This window comes from Sphaeramia orbicularis, chromosome 11 (assembly GCF_902148855.1).
Source record: "Sphaeramia orbicularis chromosome 11, fSphaOr1.1, whole genome shotgun sequence".
Classification (NCBI taxonomy): Eukaryota; Metazoa; Chordata; class Actinopteri; order Kurtiformes; family Apogonidae; genus Sphaeramia; species Sphaeramia orbicularis.
The window spans coordinates 56,383,264-56,400,730 of NC_043967.1; the positions used below are offsets into that span (position 1 = coordinate 56,383,264).

The 17,467-nt window shown below is 39.8% G+C and overlaps 1 protein-coding gene across 1 annotated transcript in view; it reads left to right on the top strand.

Moving 5' to 3' along the window:
* The window catches only part of LOC115428207 (venom phosphodiesterase 1-like), a 130,763-nt gene that overhangs the window by 42,739 nt on the left and 70,557 nt on the right, over positions 1-17,467 (top strand). Inside the window, 5 exon segments of the mRNA XM_030147044.1 lie at positions 15-102; positions 742-914; positions 9,552-9,597; positions 14,076-14,136; positions 14,138-14,228. Coding sequence (XP_030002904.1) covers positions 15-102; positions 742-914; positions 9,552-9,597; positions 14,076-14,136; positions 14,138-14,228 — 459 coding nt within the window.

Sequence of the window (17,467 nt, forward strand, 5' to 3'; positions counted from 1 at the left end):
GTTCTTTTTTCCAGGCCATGTTTCTGAGTTACGGGCCACAGTTTCAACCCAACACCCAGGTGGAGCCTTTTTCCAACGTGGAGCTGTATAACCTCATGTGTGGTGAGTGTGGATGCGTTACCATGACGACAGACGATTTAATGGCATTACCAGCAGAAATCAGACCACCTGTTCAACCCACAAAAACAACCAAAAACCAAAAAAACAGAAAACAGACTCTTTAATGATGCATCTGAGAGGATGTTTGGTCTGTGGGGGGTTGTTGATCCGTCCTGTGGTCCAGGTGTTCAGGACGCAGAGTCCAGGTGGTGGGTTCATGTTCACACCAGTAGAACCTGAACCTGGGAAAACATGAGCAAAAACAGCAGTCTGGGATGAGGCGTTCAAGGACCCAAAAAAGTCTAAAAGAAGCTGAATACAGCACAAAAAACATACCAAATAAACACTGTAAAAAAAACTAAAAAAAATACTACAGAACAGGTACCAAACACAGTTAATGTAGACCAACCAAATACTCATGATATCTACAGGTCATTAGTGTTATAGGGTTCCTCCTCCCCTGGCTGTGATTGGTCAGTCCTGACCACTGACTCTGTTTAAATACTGTTTCATTTAAAGGGACACAGCTCATTAATAAACATGTTTTGAATCCAATGAAAGTCAGAGTTTGTTCATAATTAAAGAGACCGAGTCCAGATGTGTTCACTGACCTGGAGTAAAGTTCTCCTCCGTTCCCTCCAGACGTTCTCCAGATCCGTCCGGTTCAAAACAACGGGACTCATGGGAGCCTGAACCACATCCTGAGGCGTCCGTTCTTCAGTCCGAAGGGGCCGGAGGAGGGCAGCGTTCCGGGTCAGTGTCCTCTGGTCAGTCTGGACCCGGCCGACGGTCTGGGATGTTCCTGTCCGACCCTGGTGAGTTCAGAACCAGAACATTGACTGGGTTCTGCAGGAGAACACGCTCAGTTCAGGTCTTCATCTGGGTTCTACTTCCTGCTTTGCTGCAGTGCAGACGCTTTTGCTGCTTGCTCCCTGCTTTGCTTACATTCTTTTGATGTTTTTTTTTTTTTTCTTATTCTGGACTAAAAGTTGCAGACAGAAGGTCTCTGATATTCTTTAATGAGCAGAGACATACTTCTTAAAAGATGAAGGACTTTTTTTGCCATTTTTACTGTTTTATGACCACCTCAGTGCTTCTTGACCGTGGGCTGTCAACAGCACAGGCCTGTACCACCTCACTTGGAAAGACAGTGCTCAGCTAAGCTAATTAGCTTCAAGATGCCTCCTCTATCTGCCGACGACTTTGACAAACTTCTGCAGAAAATTGCCGTGCTGGAGACTGAAATTCACCGCCTAGAAGTTAATGTGGAGGTAAACGGACTAGGTGGAAATGACACCACCCTACCCCTGGCTCAAATTAGTGGACAGGGGCTGGCTAACACACAGCTAACGAGCACAGACAAAGCTACCACGAAACAGGTAGGCTCTGTTCTGTTTAATAAATCTACAAATAGTAGTCCTCCCTGGAACCACCTTGGGGCAAAGCCAAAGAACAAATCATTTCCATGGGTAATGGGAGGACGTTTAACAGGCAGAGCACAGCGAGCTGAGGTATGTGATGAGACCGGCTGGCCTGCACTCCCTCCCAGACAAAGTGCCTCTTCAACCCCCGTACCTGGAAGGACACAGCCATGGAAAACTGTACAAGGGAGGATGAACAACAAACCTCCAAAACAGTCAAGCATTGAACTGCAGAACAGATATTCTCCACCGATGAAGGACCCTGAATTTCCATCAGACCATCCACCCTCAGACAGCGGGGTAAGGACTGATAGCATGTCGAACAGTAAAAGGCTACAGGGAAAGCTAAAGCCTGGGCCTCAGACTTTGACTGTGGGTGACAATACTATTAGAAATGTACAGAGGGTGTGCAGTAAAAACACCAAAGTGATCTGCTTCCCCAAGGATGTGGTCTCCAACATGACTGAAAAGATTCTGAGTATCGTGGCTGAACACCCAACTGTGAGGAACATCATAATACACGTAGGGTGGAATGATGTTGCTAAACAACAGTCTGAAGTGTTAAAACAGGACTTCACCGAGTTGCTGAATACAGTGAGCTCTGTGAAAGCGGGTGTGTTTATCAGCGGACCTATACCACCGCTCAGATATGCAGGGGAGAGATTCAGCAGGCTGTGGGCTCTAAATAAGTGGCTTGCTACTGCTTGTACTGCCTACCCAGTGAACTTTATTGAACATTTCCACATCTTTTGGGAGCGAAGACACCTTTTCAAAGGGAACAGACTTTTCCTGAACAAGCCAGGAGTAAAATTGTTGGCATCTAATCTATTTTACTTCCTGCGTCACCCATCAGTCGCCTCTGCCAAGGACTTTAAACAACAGGCACCATCCAGAGGGAAAGACAAAACACGACTGATTAAAAACCCAGAGGAAGAGCAACATTCACCCCCACCCAAGAAGTGCTCTGAGCCAAAGAGGTGTCAGAGTCAAGAAGAGGAGGGGTCTCCACAGGCCTCCATCCCCCTCAACAACCACAGCACCTTTGATGGTCCACCTGCCTCACCCCCTGAAACCCCCACCAGGTCTCTCTCCTCCTTACCCTCCCTCTCTCCCTCCTCACCCCACTTGGAGTTCACTGACCAGATGAAGGAGCTGGTCAGTGCTGGACTAAGATGCACCCCCCGTTCCTCTCCTATCTTCTCCCCTATAAGCACTCCACGTCGACCGCCACCACCTCCAATACAGGCTCTAAAGACTCGTCGCCCAGCCCCCCCCCGCCCCTCCACCACCTCCAACACAGACTCCAAAGACTCGTACCAACTGATGTGCCCTGGGTCCAGGCTGCAGGATTACCAGCAGTCATGAGTCGTCCCAGGCCAAGCCGGGGCCCTGTATGCTTTCAGTTTACCAAACTCTTGTCTTGATTGGTCACAGAAGAACAAAGGTGAATGTGCTGAGAAACTGGGGGCACAAAAGTGATGGCACCAGACTGTTAAACTTAAAAAAACATTCCCTGTGAATCACAGTCTGTCCCAACAATTATAGAGGATGTTCCTATGACATTAAGACTTGCTTTACTGAACATCAGATCGTTGGCTGGAAAAACATTTTTAATCAATGATTTTATCATGGAACACAACCTTGATTTTATGTTTTTAACTGAGACTTGGTTGGATCAAAACAACAGCACAGCTGTTCTCATTGAGTCAACCCCTCCCAACTATAGTTAAGTGAGGCCAGAGTAAATCGGAGAGGAGGGGGAGTAGCAGTTTTATTCAAAAACTCTTTCCAATTTAAAAAATTATCTTTCAGTAATTTTTCTACTTTTGAATATGTGGCTCTTCAGCTGAAATCCTCCCCTCGAGCCATATTAGTAAATGTCTACAGGCCACCTAAATACTGTACAGACTTTTTCGATGATTTTAATGAACTGCTGTCCATAATCTGTACTGAATATGACTGTATAATCATTGTTGGGGATTTTAACATCCATGTTGACGACCCCCAGGACAGAGGGGCTAAAGAACTGTACTGTACTCTGGACAGCTTTGGGCTGAGTCAGCATGTGTCCAGACCCACACAGAACAGGGGGCACACTCTGGACCTGCTGATCTCCAAGGGTTTAAACATACACAAGGTTGTTGTGAGCGATGTGGCCCTGTCTGATCACTGTTGTGTTTTCTTTGACAGCTCTATCTCTGTGCACACACGTAATCAGAGAGAAGTTATCGAGAAGCGATGCATTACTGAAAACACCAGTGAAATGTTTAATATACTTGTTTCTTCTACAGCAACCCTGCCTTGTGGTTCAGTCAATGAGCTAGTGAATAACTTTAATTCTAAAATGTTAAATGTGATAGACGCCATTGCTCCCATTAAGTTGAAGGTTATGTCTAGCAAGAAAAGATCTCCATGGAGAAATGCCATGGCAGTGAAAAATGAAAAAAGAGAATGTCGGAAAGCTGAACGCAGGTGGCGAAAATCAAATCTCCAGATTCATTTTGACATCTACAAAGGGAAACTTCACACTTATAATCTACAGCTGAGGAATGCAAGGCAGTCTTTCTTCTCAAACATTATCACCAGAAACAAAAATAATCCTCGAGCACTGTTTTCTACTGTTGACAGACTAACAAACCCCCCTGTGTTAATAGCACCTGAACTTCACTCTGCCAGGGCCTGCAATGACTTTGCTTTGTTCTTTACAGAGAAAATTCAGCATATTAGACAGGCCGTGAATTCCTCAACACCAGGTTCAGGATCTGTGCTGTCTGAAAACCATTTAAACACCCTGATGCACCTTAATCCAATCAATGACAAAAATCTGGAGGACATTCTACACCAGCTGAGCTCTTCCTACTGCTGTCTAGATGTTTTCCCCACAGATTTTTTCAAAAAAGTTTCACACGTCATGGCATCTGACCTGTTAGAGGTTGTAAACGTGTCTCTAAGTTCAGGAGTCTTCCCACAGACCCTGAAAACAGCTGTTATTAAGCCGCTCCTAAAAAAGAACACTCTAGAAAAGACCTCAATGAACAACTACAGGCCGATATCAAATCTTCCTTTTTTAGGTCAAATCATTTAAAAGGCTGTGTCCCAACAGCTGAATGACTTCTTAACAGTCAACAGCTGCTTTAACGTCTTTCAGTCAGGTTTTAGACCACATCACAGCACTGAGAAAGCTCTGCTCAAAGTATTTAATGACATTCGCTTAAACACAGATCATGGCAGATCTTCAGTTTTAGTCTTACTGGACCTCAGTGCTGCATTCGACACAGTCAACCATGATATATTACTTGATCGACTGGAAAATTGGGTGGGACTATCTGGCACAGTTCTTGATTGGTTTGCATCCTATTTAAAGGGCAGGGATTATTTTGTGTCAATCGGTAACTTTAAATCTGAGCAGACCAAAATTACATGTGGAGTCCCCCAAGGCTCCATCCTGGGGCCCCTTCTGTTCAACATCTACATGCTTCCACTGGCTCAGATCATAGAAAAAAACAAAATAGATGACCATAACTATGCAGATGACACACAGCTCTACATTTCAATGTCCCCAGGTGACCATAGCCCCATACAAGCACTGGGTAAATGCATGGAGCAAATATCTGAATGGATGGGCCATAACTTTCTTCAGTTAAACAGAGAAAAAACTGAGGTAGACGTTTTTGGACCCAAGGAGGAGCGTCTGAAAATCAGCATGCAGCTCCAGTCACTTCAGTTAAAAACCTCAGACCAGGCCAGGAATTTGGGTGTTGTCATGGATTCAGACCTGAATTTTAAAAACCACATACAAACAATTACAAAGTCAGCTTACTATCACCTCAAGAACATTTCTAGGATTAAAGGACTGATGTCGCAGCAGGACCTTGAAAAACTTGTCCATGCCTTCATCTTTAGTCGAGTTGACTACTGGAACAGTATCTTCTGTGGTCTGCCTAAAAAGTCTATTCGACAACTGCAGCTGATCCAGAATGCTGCTGCTCGAGTCCTCACTAAGACCAAGAGAGTGGACCACATCAGCCCAGTTCTGAGGTCTCTACACTGGACCACATCAGCCCAGTTCTGAGGTCTCTACACTGGACCACATCAGTCCAGTTCTGAGGTCTCTACACTGGACCACATCAGTCCAGTTCTGAGGTCTCTACACTGGACCACATCAGTCCAGTTCTGAGGTCTCTACACTGGACCACATCAGCCCAGTTCTGAGGTCTCTACACTGGACCACATCAGCCCAGTTCTGAGGTCTCTACACTGGACCACATCAGCCCAGTTCTGAGGTCTCTACACTGGACCACATCAGCCCAGTTCTGAGGTCTCTACACTGGCTCCCTGTCTCTCAGAGAATAGACTTCAAAATTCTCTTACTAGCATAAAGCACTGAATGGTTCAGGTCCAAAATCCATCAGAGACCTTCTAGTCCAGTATGAACCATCCAGACCCCTCAGGTCATCTGGTGCAGGTCTGCTCTGTGTTCCCAAAGTCAGAACTAAACATGGAGAATCAGCGTTCAGTTTCTATGCTCCGTATATCTGGAACAAACTACCAGAAAATATCAGGTCTGCTGAGAGTCTGAGTTCTTTTAAGTCCAGGTTAAAAACTCACCTGTTCACTGCTGCCGCTGACTAAAAGGATTTTGACTTTTTAAATTTTATATTCTCTTTGAAACTCTGCACTGCAACTTTTACTTTAATATGTGTGTTTTCATTTTTATTTTATTTTATTTTATTTTGATTTTATGTGTTGTTTTCTTACTCGCTGTTTTTAATCACCTTTTACATGTTTCTTTTATAATGTTTTAAATGTGTTTCTTTTTGTTTCTTTTATTTCAATGTCCTGTGTGAAGCACCTTGAATTGCCTTGTTGCTGAAATGTGCTATACAAATAAACTTGCCTTGCCTTGCCTTCTAGGTCTAGGAGATTTAAGGGTCTGGGTTCAAGGGTCTAGCTTTAAGGTTCTCAGTTTGAGGGTCTAGGTTTGAGGTTTAAGGTTCGAGGTTATTGGTTTGGGGTTCTAAGGTCAAGGTTCAAGGTTTGAAGTTCTAGGATCTGAGTTTGATGTTCTAAGTTTGAGCTTTGAGGTTCTAGTTTTGAGTTTTTAGGTTCTAAGTTTGAGGTTCTAGGTTTGAGGTTCTTGGTTCAAGATTCTCTGTTTTAATTCGAGGTTCTAGGTTTGAGTTTTTAGGTACTAAGTTTGAGGTTCTAGGTTCTAAATTCGAGGTTCTAGGTTTGAGTTTTTAGGTTCTAGGTTTGACATTCTAAGTTTTAGGTTTGAGATTCTCTGTTTTAAATTCGAGGTTCTAGGTTTGAGTTTTTAGGTGCTAAGTTTGAGGTTCTAGGTTTGAGGTTCTTGGTTCAAGATTCTCTGTTTTAATTCGAGGTTCTAGGTTTGAGTTTTTAGGTACTAAGTTTGAGGTTCTAGGTTCTAAATTCAAGGTTCTAGGTTTGAGTTTTTAGGTTCTAGGTTTGACATTCTAAGTTTTAGGTTTGAGATTCTCTGTTTTAAATTTGAGGTTCTAGGTTTGAATTTTTAGGTTCCAAGTTTGAGGTTCTAGGTTCTAAATTTGAGGTTCTAGGTTTGAGTTTTTAGGTTCTAAGTTTGAGGTTCTAGGTTCTAAATTCGAGGTTCTAGGTTTGAATTTTTAGGTTCTAGGTTTGAGGTTCTAGGTTTGACATTCTAAGGTTTAGGTTCGAGGTTCTCTGTTTTAAATTTGAGGTTCTAGGTTTGAGTTTTTAGGTTCTAAGTTTTATCGATATTTTTAGGTATTCAGGTGTTTGGACACGTTTGACAGCCCTCATGTGTCTCATCTGTCTGTTAGTTTTTCACTTTGACACAAAAGGACCAAACACACTGTTCTGATTCTGGTGGTTTCTGTAAATTGGCTTCAGTCTGGTTTGGACCAACTCTATATATAAAGTGTCATGAGAGAACTTTTGTGATCTGGCGCTATATGAACAAAATTTGATTGATTGTGGGATTTGATTGGTTTTCCCCTGTGAGTCGCTTTGGAAAAAAGCATCTGCCAAATGCATAAACATAAACACACAAAAACAAGAAAAGCACTGGGAGAGCGCAGACCCCGCCAAGACACATCTGCCCCCCCACCCCCCTGATCACCACCAAAATTTAATCATTTTTTCCTTGTGCCAGTATCAGCATTTCCTGAAAATTTCATGAAAATCTGCCCATAACTTTTTGAGTTATCTTGCTAACAAACAAACAAACAAACAAACACACACACAAAGCAAAGTGATCACAGTTCCTCCTGGTGGAGGGAAATATAAGATCAGATTTGAAAAATGTGTGTAATTTATTGCATAGATAACACAAAGACACTTAGGGAACCTCAGCTGTGGACAGACCCCCCATGGACCAGGACTGTGACTGACCCCCCATGGACCAGGACTGTGACAGACCCCCCATGGACCAGGACTGTGACTGACCCCCCATGGACCAGGACTGTGACAGACCCCCCATGGACCAGGACTGTGACAGACCCCCCATGGACCAGGACTGTGACAGACCCCCCATGGACCAGGACTGTGACTGACCCCCCATGGACCAGGACTGTGACTGACCCCCCATGGACCAGGACTGTGACTGATCCCCCATGGACCAGGACTGTGACTGATCCCCCATGGACCAGGACTGTGACAGACCCCCCATGGACCAGGACTGTGACTGACCCCCATGGACCAGGACTGTGACAGACCCCCCATGGACCAGGACTGTGACTGACCCCCCATGGACCAGGACTGTGACAGACCCCCCATGGACCAGGACTGTGACAGACCAGGACTATATTTGGAGACTGTATTCATGTTTGACAGTGAAACACCAGAGTTTAGTTTAATCCAGAAATGTGTGTGTGTGTGTGTGTGTGTGTTTAGTGTTTCTGTTGTCATGTGTTTAGTTGTAGTTTGACAGTCTGGTAGTTTCCACAGATGTGAAAATGTAACTGAACCTGGTTTCAGTGTCTTCAGTTTCAGTCTGACGTCTGTGTGTGTGTGTGTGTGTGTGTGTGTGTGTTCAGTTCTGGATAAAACTGACCTCACTGTTGTCATTGTTCATTCATTCATGTATTTGGTGGTAAAATGACATCACTTCCTGTTTCCTGTTGACACCCTGCAGTGACTGGACCGTCTGCTCCACTCATTGGTCTTGAATGTAAACGGGTCATCATTCACCCTTTGGTTCCTGCTCAGTTCACCTGCCTTAAATAAAGTTTATTAAAAAAACACAACAGTTCCCCTGCCTACGGACCACACATGAAAAGGATTTATTTGGACTCATTGTGTTCAGATTCACAGAAGTGTGTGTTTTATGCAGCAGTGTTCATACGTGTGGAGGATGGGCCGCATGAAAGAAACTATAAAAAAAAATAAAAATAAAAACTGAACATGAACTCACTGACCTTTCAACTCAGTGGGCTGGTGTGTGTCTGTGTGTTTTTGTGTGTCTGTGTGTGTGTGTGTGTGTGTGTGTTTTTGTGTATCTGTGTGTGTGTGTGTGTGTGTGTTTTTGTGTATCTGTGTGTGTGTCTGTGTGTGTGTGTGTGTGTGTTTTTGTGTATCTGTGTGTGTGTGTTTTTGTGTATCTGTGTGTGTGTCTGTGTGTGTGTGTGTGTGTGTGTGTGTGTGTGTGTGTTTGTTGTCATGTACCTACAGTTCTATTTCCCATCAGTCTGATTTAAACCTGTGTGATGTGACCACAGCTGGATTCTGGTGTTTATTACCTCTGCCAGGAGGTACTGGGATCACTTTGCTTTGTGTGTTTGAGTGCGTGTTTGTTTGTTTGTTTGTTTGTTTGTTTGTTTGTTTGTTTGTTTGTTAGCAAGATAACTCAAAAAGTTATGGACAGACTTTCATGAAATTTCCAGGAAATGTTGATACTGGCACAAGGAAGAAATGATTAAATTTGGGTGGTGATCGGGGGGGCAGATCTGTCTTGGCGGAGGTCTGCGCTGTCGGAGTGCTTTTCTTGTTTGTTTATTCATTCGTTTGTTTGTTTGTTTATTTTCTCTCCAGATCGGAAACAGCATCAACAGTCGACTGAACCTGACGACAGCTGAAGGTCAGGAGTGTTTAATCTGATCTAATCTAATCTGATATTATATAATCTAATCTGATCTAATTTAATCTGATCTAATCTAATCTGATATTATATAATCTAATCTGATCTAATTTAATCTGATCTAATCTAATCTGATATTATATAATCTAATCTGATCTAATTTAATCTGATCTAATCTAATCTGATATTATATAATCTAATCTGATCTAATTTAATCTGATCTAATCTAATCTGATATTATATAATCTAATCTGATCTAATTTAATCTGATCTAATCTAATCTGATATTATATAATCTAATCTGATCTAATATGTGATCTAATCTGATCCAGGCCTGTAGTCTGACAGTGGTCAGACCAGTGTTTGGGGTTTTTTTCTGTGTTTTTGTGTTGTGTGTACTTTTTATTTGTGTTTTTGGGTTTTGGTTTTTTTCTGTTTTTGTGCGTTTTGTCAGTTTTTGTGTGTGTTCTGTGTGTGTTTTGTGTGTTTTTGTGTGTGTTCTGTGTGTTTTGTGTGTTTTTGTGTGTGTTCTTTGTGTGTTTTTGTGTGTGTTCTGTGTGTGTTTTGTGTGTTTTTGTGTGTGTTTTGTGCGTTCTTTGTGTGTCTTTCCTCTGTTTTGTGTGTTCTTTGTGCGTGTTTGTGTTTTGTGTGTTTTCTGAGTGTTCTTTGTGTGTTCTTTGTGTGTGTTTTTGTATGTTCTTTGTGTGTTCTTTGTGTGTGTTTTTGTATGTTCTTTGTGTGTTTTGTGTGTTCTTGGTGTGTTTTGTGTGTTTTTGTGTGTATTCTTTGTGTGTTTTTCCTGTGTTTTTGTGTGTTCTTTGTGTGTTTTGTGTATTTTTGTTTGTTCTTTGTGTGTTTTGTGTGTTCTTTGTGTGTTTTGTGAGTGTTCTGTGTGTGTTCTTTGTGTGTTTTTGTGTGTTTTATGAGTGTTCTGTGTGTGTTCTTTGTGTGTGTTTTTGCGTGTTCTTTGTGTTTTGTGTGTTCTGGTGTGTTTTGTTGGTTTTTGTGTGTGTTCTGTGTGTGTTTTGTGTGTTTTTGTGTGTGTTCTTTGTGTGTTTTTGTGTGTGTTCTGTGTGTGTTTTGTGTGTTTTTGTGTGTGTTCTTTGTGTGTTTTTGTGTGTTTTGTGCGTTCTTTGTGTGTCTTTCTTCTGTTTTTGTGTGTTCTTTGTGTGTGTTTGTGTTTTGTGTGTTTTCTGAGTGTTCTGTGTGTGTTTTTGTATGTTCTTTGTGTGTTTTGTGTGTTCTTGGTGTGTTTTGTGTGTTTTTGTGTGTATTCTTTGTGTGTCTTTCCTGTGTTTTTGTGTGTTCTTTGTGTGTTTTGTGTATTTTTGTTTGTTTTTTTTTTTGTTTTTTTGTGTGTTCTTTGTGTGTTTTTGTGAGTGTTCTGTGTTCTTTGTGTGTTTTTGTGTGTTTTGTGAGTGTTCTGTGTGTGTTCTTTGTGTGTTTTTGTGTGTGTTCTGTGTGTGTTTGTGTGTTTTTGTGTGTGTTCTTTGTGTGTTTTTGTGTGTGTTTTGTGCGTTCTTTGTGTGTCTTTCTTCTGTTTTTGTGTGTTCTTTGTGTGTGTTTGTGTTTTGTGTGTTTTCTGAGTGTTCTTTGTTTGTTCTTTGTGTGTGTTTTTGTATGTTCTTTGTGTGTTTTGTGTGTTCTTGGTGTGTTTTGTGTGTTTTTGTGTGTATTCTTTGTGTGTCTTTCCTGTGTTTTTGTGTGTTCTTTGTGTGTTTTGTGTATTTTTGTTTGTTCTTTGCGTGTTTTGTGTGTTCTTTGTGTGTTTTTGTGAGTGTTCTGTGTTCTTTGTGTGTTTTTGTGTTTTTTGTGAGTGTTCTTTGTGTGTTCTTTGTGTGTTTTTGTGTGTTTTGTGAGTGTTCTGTGTGTGTTCTTTGTGTGTTTTTGTGTGTTTTATGAGTGTTCTCTGTGTGTTCTTTGTGTGTGTTTTTGCGTGTTCTTTGTGTTTTGTGTGTTCTGGTGTGTTTTGTTGGTTTTTGTGTGTGTTCTTTGTGTGTTTTTGTGTGTTTTGTGCGTTCTTTGTGTGTCTTTCTTCTGTTTTTGTGTGTTCTTTGTGTGTGTTTGTGTTTTGTGTGTTTTCTGAGTGTTCTGTGTGTGTTTTTGTATGTTCTTTGTGTGTTTTGTGTGTTCTTGGTGTGTTTTGTGTGTTTTTGTGTGTATTCTTTGTGTGTCTTTCCTGTGTTTTTGTGTGTTCTTTGTGTGTTTTGTGTATTTTTGTTTGTTTTTTTTTTTGTTTTTTTGTGTGTTCTTTGTGTGTTTTTGTGAGTGTTCTGTGTTCTTTGTGTGTTTTTGTGTGTTTTGTGAGTGTTCTGTGTGTGTTCTTTGTGTGTTTTGTGTGTGTTCTGTGTGTGTTTTGTGTGTTTTTGTGTGTGTTCTTTGTGTGTTTTTGTGTGTGTTTTGTGCGTTCTTTGTGTGTCTTTCTTCTGTTTTTGTGTGTTCTTTGTGTGTGTTTGTGTTTTGTGTGTTTTCTGAGTGTTCTTTGTTTGTTCTTTGTGTGTGTTTTGTATGTTCTTTGTGTGTTTTGTGTGTTCTTGGTGTGTTTTGTGTGTTTTTGTGTGTATTCTTTGTGTTTCTTTCCTGTGTTTTTGTGTGTTCTTTGTGTGTTTTGTGTATTTTTGTTTGTTCTTTGCGTGTTTTGTGTGTTCTTTGTGTGTTTTTGTGAGTGTTCTGTGTTCTTTGTGTGTTTTTGTGTTTTTTGTGAGTGTTCTTTGTGTGTTCTTTGTGTGTTTTTGTGTGTTTTGTGAGTGTTCTGTGTGTGTTCTTTGTGTGTTTTTGTGTGTTTTATGAGTGTTCTCTGTGTGTTCTTTGTGTGTGTTTTTGCGTGTTCTTTGTGTTTTGTGTGTTCTGGTGTGTTTTGTTGGTTTTTGTGTGTATTCTTTGTGCGTCTTTCCTCTGTTTTTGTGTGTTTTTTGTGTGTGTTCGGAGTGTGTTTTGTGTATTTTTGTTTGTTCTTTGTGTTCTTTGTGTGTTTTTGTGAGTGTTCTTTGTGTGTTTTGTGAGTGTTCTGTGTGTGTTCTTTGTGTGTTTTTGTGTTTTGTGAGTGTTTGGTGTGTGTTCTTTGTGTGTTTTTGAGTGTTCTTTGTGTGTTTTGTGAGTGTTCTGTGTGTGTTCTTTGTGTGTTTTTGTGTTTTGTGAGTGTTGTGTGTGTTCTTTGTGTTTTTGAGTGTTCTTTGTGTGTTTTTGTGAGTGCTCTTTGTGTGTTTTGTGTATTTTTGTTTGTTCTTTGTGTTCTTTGTGTGTTTTATGTGTGTTCTTTGTGTGTTTTTGAGTGTGTTTTTTGTGTGTTTTTGAGTGTGTTCTTTGTGTGTTTTTGAGTGTGTTCTTTGTGTGTTTTTGTGAGTGTTTTTTGTGTGTGTCTTTGCTCTGATGTCATCCCTCTGTGCTTTCAGTGTCTTTCCTCTGTTTTTGTGTCTTTGTGTGTTCTTTGTGTGTTTTTCTGTGTGCAGATCCTCCTGTTGTTCACTCGTTCTTTCTGTTCTTCTGTTCTTCTAGTTTCCTCCTCAGAGCAGATCCACCTGTTGTTCACTCGTTCTTTCTGTTCTTCTAGTTTCCTCCTCAGAGCAGATCCACCTGTTGTTCACTCGTTCTTTCTGTTCTTCTGTTCTTCTAGTTTCCTCCTCAGAGCAGATCCACCTGTTGTTCACTCGTTCTTTCTGTTCTTCTGTTCTTCTAGTTTCCTCCTCAGAGCAGATCCACCTGTTGTTCACTCGTTCTTTCTGTTCTTCTGTTCTTCTAGTTTCCTCCTCAGAGCAGATCACCTGTTGTTCACTCGTTCTTTCTGTTCTTCTGTTCTTCTAGTTTCCTCCTCAGAGCAGATCCACCTGTTGTTCACTCGTTCTTTCTGTTCTTCTGTTCTTCTAGTTTCCTCCTCAGAGCAGATCCACCTGTTGTTCACTCGTTCTTTCTGTTCTTCTGTTCTTCTAGTTTCCTCCTCAGAGCAGATCCTCCTGTTGTTCACTCGTTCTTTCTGTTCTTCTGTTCTTCTAGTTTCCTCCTCAGAGCAGATCCACCTGTTGTTCACTTCGTTCTTTCTGTTCTTCTGTTCTTCTAGGTTTCCTCCTCAGAGCAGATCCCACCTGTTGTTCACTCGTTCTTTCTGTTCTTCTAGTTTCCTCCTCAGAGCAGATCCACCTGTTGTTCACTCGTTCTTTCTGTCTTCTGTTCTTCTAGTTTCCTCCTCAGAGCAGATCCACCTGTTGCTCAACTCGTTCTTTCTGTTCTTCTAGTTTCCTCCTCAGAGCAGATCCACCTGTTGTTCACTCGTTCTTCTGTTCTTCTGTTCTTCTAGTTTCATCCCAGAGCAGATCAACCTGTTGTTCTACTCGTTCTTTCTGTTCTTCTGTTCTTCTAGTTTCTCCTCAGAGCAGATCCACCTGTTGTCACTCGTTCTTTCTGTTCTTCTGTTCTTCTAGTTTCCTCTCAGTAGCAGATCCACCTGTTGTTCACTCGTTCTTTCTGTTCTTCTGTTCTTCTAGTTTCCTCCTCAGAGCAGCTCCACCTGTTGTTCGGTCGTCTCGGACTTTGCGTCCAATCAGAGCTTCTGCCTCCTTCATCATCAGGGCTTCGTCAGCGCCTTCAACCAGCGGACGCTCATGCCTCTGTGGAGCTCCTCACCGTCCAACAAACCGGTAAAACACCCCCCACCCCTCCATTATCCTCCATGTTTAATGTGGCTTATTTATTGATCTTACTTATTATTTTGTTGATTTATTATTCACTTTTGGTTTCCTTTATTGCATAGTTTATTCTGTTTTCTTCAAATTTGTTCAGTTTGTGGCTTATTTTATTATTTTTTTCTTACATTTTTCTTCAGTTTGTGGCTTATTTTACTATTTTTTTCTTACATTTTTTCTTCAGTTTGTGGCTTATTTTACTATTTTTTTCTTACATTTTTCTTCAGTTTGTGGCTTATTTTACTATTTTTTTCTTACATTTTCTTCAGTTTGTGGCTTATTTTACTATTTTTTCTTACATTTTCTTCAGTTTGTGGCTTATTTTACTATTTTTTTCTTACATTTTTGTTCAGCTTTGTGGCTTATTTTACTATTTTTTTCTTACATTTTTCTTCAGTTTGTGGCTTATTTTACTATTTTTTTCTTACATTTTTCTTCAGTTTGTGGCTTATTTTACTATTTTTTTCTTACATTTTTCTTCAGTTTGTGGCTTATTTTACTATTTTTTTCTTACATTTTTCTTCAGTTTGTGGCTTATTTTACTATTTTTTTCTTACATTTTTGTTCAGTTTGTGGCTTATTTATTATATTTTTCTTACATTTTTGTTCAGTTTGTGGCTTATTTATTATTTTTTTTCTTACATTTTTCTTCAGTTTGTGGCTTATTTTACTTATTTTTTTCTTACAGTTTTTCTTCAGTTTGTGGCTTATTTACTATTTTTTCTTACATTTTTCTTCAGTTTGTGGCTTATTTTACTATTTTTTTCTTACATTTTTCTTCAGTTTGTGGCTTATTTTACTATTTTTTTTCTTACATTTTTCTTCAGTTTGTGGCTTATTTTACTATTTTTTTCTTACAGTTTTCTTCAGTTTGTGGCTTATTTTACTATTTTTTTCTTACATTTTTCTTCAGTTTGTGGCTTATTTTACTATTTTTTTCTTACATTTCTTTCTTCAGTTTGTGGCTTATTTTACTATTTTTTCTTACATTTTTCTTCAGTTTGTGGCTTATTTTACTATTTTTTTCTTACATTTTTGTTCAGTTTGTGGCTTATTTACTATTTTATCATACATTTTTGTTCAGTTTGTGGCTCATTTATTATATTTTTCTTACATTTTTGTTCAGTTTGTGGCTTATTTATTATTTTTTTCTTACATTTTTGTTCGTTTGTGGCTTATTTTACTATTTTTTCTTACATTTTTTCTTAGTTTGTGGCTTATTTTACTATTTTTTTCTTACATTTTCTTCAGTTTGGGCTTATTTTACTATTTTTTTTCTTACATTTTTCTTCAGTTTGTGGCTTATTTTACTATTTTTTTCTTACATTTTTCTTCAGTTTGTGGCTTATTTTGGTGATGTTAATATTATTTGTTGATTTATTATTCATTTTGTTTGTGTTGTTGATTATTTTATTATTATTGTTCAGTAAGTTCCAACTCTGTGGGTTTTACTGGTGAATCGAGGTTTCCACAGTAACCACAGAGCCTCTGAAAGTCCAAATATGGTCATATCTGAGGATTATGAACAGATGAAGAACTGTATTTGACAACCATTATTGGCCCGTACTGATGGGATTAGTGGATCAGCAGGTTTAGGCCGGTTTAGTTCAGTTTCAGGTCTTTTCAGCAGCGTTACATCAGTCTTGTCATGACTCTGACACCAGTCGCGTTCATGTGAAAGTGTCTAAATAGGTGTTCCTTTAGTCACAACACAAACACATGTAATGCAGCTGCCCGGACCCAAATGAATCATGGGAATTGTAGTTGGTGTTGTTGTTAATTATTACCCTGGTGGTTTTTTTTCTCCTTTTACTGTGGTTGTTGATGGGTTGATGAGGTGGACCTGAGTCAGGATTCTGTGAACATGTTCTCAACAGGCGTCGGTATTTGGGTGGAATTAATTCATGCGTATGACATCACCGCAGAGTTGAATCAGCTCGAGAGTTTCATCTGTCCAGGAAGAGATACTGGAACACGTCTGATTATATATAGGAGGAAACGTGTGAGTCTGATTTAACCCATGAACACCTGAACATCCACCTACAGCAGGGCTGTCAAACATGCGGCCCGAGGCCCCAAATGTGGCCCGCCAAAGGTTCTAATCCAGCTCCTGGATGAATTTGCGTTGAAGTGCCGTTGGAACTCATTTTAGTGTGGGTTCCACATCCAGACCAATCTGATCTACAGTCAATAATAACAGAAGAAGAACCCACACAAAAGAAGGACTGCGGAGTTTCTTCTCGATTTGATGTGAAAAAAATATTATATTATGCCTGTAAGTAATGACAACTTCAAATGTTTGTCTTTGTTTAGTGCAAAAATCACATTAAATTCTGAAAATCTTTCCATTTCCAAACTCTCCATGTACCAATAAAATGTGACTAACCTGAACAAATGTGTCCAACCTGAAATGTCTGTATTAAATTCAGTCCAGTTTGAACTCTTTTCTTCCTGTTCCTCAGTGTTTAGTGTCTTTGGAGATCTGATCCAGAATGCACATGGACTAATGATAATTTACTACTAATCACCCAAATTCACCCAAAAATTACCCAACCCACCTAAAATTACTCAAAAACCACCTAAAAAACCACCCAAAAAATACTTATAATCACCCAAAAATGACCCCAAAACCACCTAAAAATTACTCCAAAAAAACACCCAAAAATCACCTAGAAAAACACTTAAAAATCTCTGAAAATTACCCAAAACCACCTAGAAATCACCCGAAAACCACCCAAAAAACGCCCAAAAAACACCCAAAAAACCACCCAAAAACCACCTCAAAAACCACCCAAAAATTACCTAAAAAAATCTCCAAAAAAGAAAAAACACCCAAAAAAACCTAACATTATGCCTACAAATAATGGACAACTCAAATTTTAGTTCAAAAAAACACAACAAAAAAACATTAAATTGTGAAACTCTTTTCCATTTCCAAACTCTCCTGTACCAATAAACTGGGACTAACCTGAACAAATGTGTCCAACCTGAAATGTCTGTATTAAATTCAGTCCAGTTTTGAACTCTTTTCTCCTGTTCTTCAGTGTTTAGTGTCTTTGGAGATCTGATCCAGAATGCACATGGACTAATGAGAAGTGGAGGAAGAAGACTGAGAAAATTACACTGATTTTTATAAGAAATGTCAGTTTTTTTCAGTTTATTCACATCTTTTTTGTTTGGATAGTTTATAAAAG